Genomic DNA, 8,186 nt, shown 5'->3' with positions numbered 1-8,186 from the left:
TTGGTCTTGACTGGTTGAACTGAAGAGCATGTTTCCAGACTGAACTTCTAGAAGACTCCTCCAAGAGGACCACAACCTTGTCATGGTTTGTAGGCCTGCGTGCCTCAATGACTCTGAGAGCTACTAACTGTTGGCTGGAGTCAGGGCTTTATGACTTGGCTTCTGATAGGGTCCCCATGCCAAACAGCTCAAAGGGTATAGGACAGACAAAGAGTGGTCCATTGGTCCACCAGGTTCGGGGGTTCAGTTCAAGGCTAACAATCTTGAGTGATAAAACAAAACTGTTATGGAAACAGTGAAGAAGAATCCCTCTATATCTGAATGCAACGGTATTCCTGAGTCTCCACCCGGGACTTGCATGACTGACAGTAGTGAAAACCGAGAGGAAGCTACTGACCTGGTGAAGGAGTCCTTGAACACTGCCAGAGATGGAGGATCTTCATTACTGCCCTAAATGCCAGTGGAATAACAGGCAGCAAGTATTTCTATAAGACTGTATGGCTCTAGAAACGCCAGGGAGGGTCATGCTATTGATGGTTCTGGGAACATTTAGATAACTAAAGAACCAAACTTTATAAGACTGGTTATATTTTATTAGTTTCAAAAAAAAAAGAAGCATGAAACAATGTCAGTACATAAATAAAGTACAAATGCCTTCAAGGTTAGTGTCAACGTATTTTGCAGGCTTATTTGATAAGGAAAGAAACTTTACATAAAATCAAGTTATGCATTACATGTGATGGATAGTAATGTACATACATTGGTAGGTAGGCTAATTGTACTCTAAGAATTAAGATCACATAAGTAATTTCAATAGTGTTTTATAATACAAATAAATACATGCTCGGCCCACCCTCCTTTCTCTTTTCATCTCCAAAAGCACTTTTTCTTTCTGTAAAGAAAGAATGTACAAAGATTTCACTTTCGTAACTTTTTCCTGTGATACGCATTTTCATTTTCAGGGTGCTCTTGCTTTCAACAGAGCCACACTGCAGTCCAGCTACAGGCCAGGAACAGAATTGTTTCATCTAACATTGCATCTCCTCACCTTCTTCCACCCCTATTTCTCCCTACTTCAGCAGTGTGCCTTCTCTGACTTGTTCAGTTGTAAAACCTTCAGCAAGTCCTCTAACTCCGCTTTACATCCCTCGTTCATACATTGCTCACTGATTTGCTCTTCACCCTCCTTGAAAATTTTCCATCGACCTAAGAAGGTAGAAAATTTAAGACATCAATGTGCTTTACTTTTCTGCAACTCCCATTAAGCAGATAGTTGACAGTGAGAGAACTGAATAAAAGTGGTTAAATGGCATTATAAAGCAATGGAGCAAAATTTAAGATTTTTTTAACCCAATGACTTTACACAGTCTATAGCACAGAAAGAGTCTTTTTACCTGATTGCCCCTCATCATTGTTTAAGATGCACACAAGTTTATTTCCGGCAGACCTCTCTACATAATCTCCCAATCCTTCGTCCCTCACATGTTTACCTCTATAATACTACTTGTATCTTACCTCAAAGTGTCCCATACTCTCAACTCCCTGAATAAAAGAGTTTCACCTGAATTCTTTGCAACACACATCAAAGTTGCTGGTGAACGCAGCAGGCCAGGCAGCATCTCTAGGAAGCAGTAAGGTCGACGTTTTGGGCCTAGACCCTTCGTCAGGTCTCGGCCTGAAACGTCGACTGTACCTGTTCCTAGAGATGCTGCCTGGCCTGCTGCGTTCACCAGCAACTTTGATGTGTGTTGCTTGAATTTCCAGCATATGCAGATTTTCTCATATTTGCATATGAATTCTTTATTGGAATTCAGTAAGAAAACAAGTTGTGCTCTTGGCTGCAAATTTTGATGAAATTGGCAAAATCTTTTCCCTGAATTCTCTGTATCTATCTCTAACAATGATGGTGGGAGGAGAAGATGGCAGCGCGACGCAGCGCACCCGACCTCTACAGTGATGAATATCTGTAATTTGTCAAGTAGGATGCCGTGCACAATTCTGATTTGATGGAGGCAGACGTGAGAGCACGGAGGAACATCTGCTGAAACTTCTGAAATGCCCGCTTTGCTGCCGCCGCTACTGTGTGATCCGAAATCTCCGGAGGGGAAGGTCCCGAATCCTCAGCTTTGCCTGTTGCTTGGTGGCCGGGGCAGGGTCGAAGCGCTCGGCAGAGATGGTGCTCGGTGCTCGGTGTCAGAGGGTTGGTCGGAGGTTCGAAGTTTTCAGACGGACTCAGAGTCGGATTGTGGTCGGATGCTTCGAGGATGCTGCATCGGCAAGTTTGCAGCGCTGGAAGCTCATGGCAGGCAGAGTTTCTCCCTTCTACCGTCTGCGTGAGATGTTGGGGCTATCGGGACTTTGAGACTTTTGTTTACCGTGCCCATGGTCTGCTCTTATCAAATTACGGTATTGCTTTGCACTGTTGTAACTATATGTTATAATTATGTGGTTTTTGTCAGTTTTAGTCTTGGTTTGTCCTGTGTTTCTGTGATATCACACTGGAGGAACATTGTATCATTTCTTAATGCATGCATTTCTAAATGACAATAAACGAGGACTGAGTGTCCCCATAATCTAATCTAATCTAATCTATCTATTTGGGAAAGTGAAGAAATATTTTATGTTAACCAGGCTGAGGGCAGTTCCAACAAAATTGAATAAACTCACTCTCATCCGAGAATTAAAACTTAGCTTGATCATCATGCCATTGATCACAAACATTCATGAGTCATAGAGAGTGGAAACCCAGCAATTTCTTGACATAGCTGTGGCAGTGGGAGAGAACCACAATGATAATTCATTAAAGCAAGTACATCCCAACATTTTGATAGCCTTTCCAATTGAGCATGACAGCCGAAAAGAGCACACATTTTGTGCACAAATTTCTAGGCTTACTAGAGACAGACAATAGCAATGGCATCCCCTGCTAGTCAAGAAGTTGTTATTTTTATAAAGCTGTACTATGTCAAACAGTATGTTCGCACTTGGTTTATTCCATTGCTATGGTGTTTTGAAAGCTTTGAGATGTTATACTTACTCTGAGTAGTCCGTGTGAAAAATTTGAAAAATCCAAGATTAACCTGTTTCTCAAAGTCTCTCCTTGGTATTTTCTCCATGCTTATGTGGTGTACAACACCTGTGGTGGAAAATAATGAACACCATCATTTTCAGATAATATACAAACTCATACTGTGAAATAAAATATCTTTTTTTAACAGTACCTTCAACAGTGGGGCTAAACTCACCAAGTATCAATTATAAAATGTACCATTCATAATTTATGTTCTTCCTTTCTTCCTAGGCAATATATCTTGTATTGATTTTTATTTAGTTAGAATACAGCACAGTCACCGCCTTTCCGGCCCAACAAGCCCACATCACCCAATTACACCCATGTGACCAATTAACCAACTAACTCGTCGGTCTCTGGAATGTGCGAGGAAACCAGAGCTCTTGGACGAACCCATGCAGTCACAAGAAGAACATACAAACTCCTTACAGAGAGCAGCAGGATTGAATCCGGGTCTCTGCCACTGCAATAGCATTACGCTAACCGCTACACTACTGTGCTGCCCCCTACAATGGTGAAAACATCACAATAATCCTCTGGCATCAGGACCCTTGGATTAGAAATATTGTTTCATCAGTCACAACACACTGGAGGAACTCAGCACGTCGAGCAGCATCCGTGGAAACGATCAGTCAACGTTTCGGGCTGGAACCCTTCGTCAGGACTGAAGAGGGAAGGGGCAGAGGCCCTCTAAAAAAGGTGGGGGGGAGGGTGGGAAGGAGAAGGCTGGTAGGTTCCAGGTGAAAAACCAGTAAGGGGAAAGATAAAGGGATGGGGGAGGGGAAGCAGCGGGGTGATAGGCAGGAAAGGTGAAGAAGGAATAGGGGAAAACACAATGGGTAGTAGAAGGAGATGGAACCATGAGAGAGGTGATAGGCAGCTGGGGGAGGGGGCAGAGTGAAATAGGGATAAAGGAAGGGAGGGGGAGAGAATTACCGGAAGTTGGAGAATTCTATGTTCATACCAAGGGGCTGGAGACTACCTAGACAGTATATGAGGTGTTGCTCCTCCAACCTGAGTTTAGCCTCATGATGGCAGTAGAGGAGGCCATGTATGGACATATCTGAATGGGAATGGGAAGCAGAGTTGAAGTGGGTGGCAACCGGGAGATCCTGTCTGTTGTGGTGGACGGAGCGGAGGTGCTCGATGAAGCAGTCCCCCAATCTGCGTCGGGTTTCACCGATGTAGAGGAGGCCGCACTGGGAGCACCGGATGCAATAGATGACCCCAACATCTGCAGAGTATTTTGTGTTTATTGTTTCATCAGGATACATGGGAGCGACGCAACACTCCCATGGCCAAAAAGCTCCTGTATTTCTGTATTTTCACAGAACCAAGTATCCACATAAACCAAACACACACACACACACACACACACCAATTTTTGATCAATGGTTCAACATTGCTTCTTTTTATTATTTTCATTATTAAAAGTCCATCAATTCAGAGGAGCTCAATTAAATTGGTAATTATTTTCTTTGTGATTCTGTTTAATCTCTTTATCATGAAGATCAGTAGGTGAGAAACTGCTTCCACTTAGGTGTTCTGCAGTCAGTTCCTTTAGACAGCAACAAAATCGCAGCCAGTTAACCTTCTTTCTGCTTTATCGTCCCTAACAGCAGGGCAATGCTGCAGTCTGGGCCGCCACCTTTTTGAAATCCCAGTACAACCAACCTAGTTGCTTTGGAAGCAGTGGGCACAACCGCCCTATTGTGCAGTTCTGTGGTGCACCGTGCCAGCTGGTGCTTTTGGTCACTAGCATTTCCCATCATTTACTAAAAGAAGTACATTGTACGGCTCCAGCCAGCTCCCAGAAGTTCTGCATACTGCATTAAAAGCTTATGCCCATAATCCCCTGTTCCATTTTAAACTATTTGGAAACTACTTAGAAACTGTACAGAATTAAATAATCTCGATGCAGTCCTATCCCAATGAGGTATAAATCTATTTTAAGGATGCGTGCCGCAGTTTGCTTCTGTGTAGCTACTAACATTCAGCTGACAACATATAAAGAGGGTGGTACCATGAAAATTGATATCTTTACTGCATGTCACCATCTTTCACTACCAGGGTTTTACAAGACTGTAAAACAAATTTATGTGCACTGAAGCATTTAGTTTCAAACCGACTTTGTTTGCAGAGATGCTGTTCTGGAGGTCATTAAACATAATTTGAGAGCATATTTGTGGCACTGCATTGACATCTCCGACTGTCCCGGTCAGCTGCTTCAAACTGACTGGCTGCAAATACTAGAGCACAGTATCTTTATATCACCACATAGCATCTTTGGAATGGAAGAGTTCCATACACTTCCTTACTTTAAACACGTAAGCTAACAAAGACATTTAATCATGCAGGAATCAAACTGTCGTGTTAAAGTAGTACAGCAAGTTTCTAGCTAGTATGAATGCTTTTCAATGTACCTCCTATACCTAATAACGTGGCCACCAAGTGTATGTTCATGGTCTTCTGCTTCTGTGGCCAATCCACTTCAGGGTTCAATGTGTTGTGTGTTCAGCATTGCTCTTCTGCATACCACTGTTGCAATGCATGGCTGTTTGAGTTACTGTCGCCTTCCTGTCAGCTTGGGGCAGCCTTGCAATTCTCCTCTGACCTCTCTCATTAACAAAGCATTTTCCCCCACAGAACTGCTGCTCACGGAATGCTTTTGTTTTGTTTTTCATGCCCTTCACTGCAAATTCTAGACTGTTGTGCGTGAAAATCCCAGGAGACCAGCATTTTCTGAGATAATCATAATACCCCGTCTGCTACCAACCGTTCCACGGTCAAAGTCACTTAGATCACATTTCTTCCCCCATTCTGATATTTGGTCTGAACAACAACTGAACCTCTTGACAATGTCTGCATGCTTTTATGTATTGCTTTTATGCCACATGATTGGTTGATTAGATACTTGCATTGAAAAGCAGGTGCACAGGTGTACTTAATAAAGTGGCCACTCAGTGTATCTCTTCACATTTGCTCAAATATGGCAGACTTCAGCATGGTGAGGGTTAAAAAGTTCCCAGGGAATTCATTGGGCGTGAAAATGAGCCAAAATCATTTTCCAGATTTATTGATGGGTAATGGCCAATGCTGGCAAAGCCGCCATTTACTCCCCATTTCTTATTCCCTATGAAATGAATGTCTTAATTGGTCAGTTTGCTTTCAATTGCTTTGGTATGGTTCTGGAGTTACATCAAGGCCAAGGTAGGTAATGATAGCATATTTCCTCACCTGAAGGGCATTAATAGGACAGATGGATTAGATCGAACACAATATCTTCTCCCTCCTGATCCTGACACTTCCCTGGGACCTGTCATCCCTTCAGGTGAAGCAGTGATTCATGTGTCCTATGTTACATTTCATACTCATGATATGGTCTCTTCCACAGTGGAGACACCAAACACCGATTGAAAGGCATTGACTGATTGAATACTTCTCTTCAATGTACAGAACTTCGTATTGCCTTTCACTGTAATCTACCACCATGTTCCCATACCTGACCTCTGTCTCTGAGCTCACACACAGTACCAATAAAGCCCAGTGTAATCCCAAGGATCAGTACCAGATCTTTTGACTGGGCACATTACAACCTACATTGAACTAGCCATTCCAATTTATTTCAGAACTGATAATTTGTATTGAAGTTTTATCAACCCATACCACGAGTTCTGCTTTTCTCTCGCCGCAGCTGGTAATTTCTAGCATTCCTTTTTTACTTCAGATTTACAACAACTGCAGTATTTTATTTCTTAAAGATCTTACATTGCCTTTTAGTCTCTCTCCTCTATCCTCATTTATCAAATCCTGATTAATGAATCCTTTCTGAGCAGGCACCAGCATCATAGCATCTCCTGGTCTACACACGATCCCTTGTTCTCGTTGCACCTTCTGCTTCACAACAACTTGAGATATGCCTGCTTTTCTAACATGTAGTTTCTCACTCTACTGGAAAGTTAACTCTGTTTCCCACTCTCCAGATGCTGCCTGACTAGCATTTTCCTATTTTCCATCGCTCGGTCACTGTCTTGGCAACTTTCTTCAGACTTATTTGATGGAAGTTTAATTCACTAGCTGCCCTGATGGGATTTGCACTCAGGTATCTGAAGAACTGGGTGCTAGAGGGTAACAGAGAAATACAGCACATGGCGCTGCTGCCTCATAGCTCAGCCCTAGTGGTCTGTGTGGAAATTGCAAATTCTCCTTGTGGACATGTGGGATCCCCCGGGTGCTCTGGTTCCCTTCCACATCCTGGAGATGTGCTGGTTGGTAGGTTAATTGGCTGCTGTAGTAAATCATCCTTGGTGCTGTTGAATGTAGGAACATCAAGGAGAGTTAATGCCCATGTGAGTGAGAAGAGGTTACAGGGAAACAAGTGGAAAATGAGACTAATGGGATTGGTTTGAGAGCCAGCATGAACTCAATGGGCCAAATAGTCTCCATTTTACTGATATGACATATAAAATGAAAGATGACATTGATATATCAGCTGAAAAGGAATAGGAAATTTACTTTATTCTGTTTCATTTAGAGATACAGTGTGGTAACAGACTCCTTGGGTCCAAAGAGCTTGCGCAGTCCAATTACACCCAAGTGACCCATACGTCTTTGGAATGCCAAAGGAAACCAGAGCACCTGAAAACCCACAACTTCATGGGGAGACTGTACAAACTCCTAACAGGCTGTGGCAGATTGAACCCTGATCTTACAGGTGGCGTGTAATAACATTATGCTGCCCACTATGATACACATTCTAGAAGCCTCTCTGGAATCCCCTCGTCTCATCCTTGTAAGCCTTCTATTTCCTGCTACAAGTCACATGGAAAATAGATCATATGAAGCCATTACCAGTTGAATTTCTCATAAAGATATTCAAACAGTTGGTGAATTGTCCGTTACATTTAAGTAACATACAGTTGTTCACAAACACCTTAGCCAAATACATTTAAACTCAGTTTTTCACAATTCCTGACATTTAATCCTAGAAAATATTCCCTGTCTTAAGTCAGTTAGGATCACTACTTCATTTAAGAATGTGAAATGTCAGAATAATAGTAGAGAGAATGATTTATTTCAGTTTTTATTTCTTTCATCACTTTCCCAGTGGGTCAGA

At 42.5% G+C, this 8,186-nt stretch overlaps 1 protein-coding gene across 1 annotated transcript in view; it reads right to left on the bottom strand.

Annotated features, from left to right (window-relative positions):
* Nucleotides 1-578: 578 nt before the first annotated feature.
* The window catches only part of chrdl2 (chordin-like 2), a 58,276-nt gene continuing 50,668 nt past the window's right edge, over nucleotides 579-8,186 (bottom strand). The window contains exons 11-12 of the mRNA XM_072270884.1: nucleotides 3,038-3,136; nucleotides 579-1,206 (exon numbers count right to left, since the gene is read on the bottom strand). Of these exons, the coding sequence (XP_072126985.1) occupies nucleotides 1,076-1,206; nucleotides 3,038-3,136 (230 nt within the window). The 3' untranslated portion in view covers nucleotides 579-1,075. The remainder of the gene's footprint in view (nucleotides 1,207-3,037; nucleotides 3,137-8,186) is intronic.

Source organism: Mobula birostris, chromosome 10, assembly GCF_030028105.1.
Source record: "Mobula birostris isolate sMobBir1 chromosome 10, sMobBir1.hap1, whole genome shotgun sequence".
Taxonomy (NCBI): domain Eukaryota; kingdom Metazoa; phylum Chordata; class Chondrichthyes; order Myliobatiformes; family Myliobatidae; genus Mobula; species Mobula birostris.
This window is presented reverse-complemented; position numbering and strand designations above follow the sequence as displayed.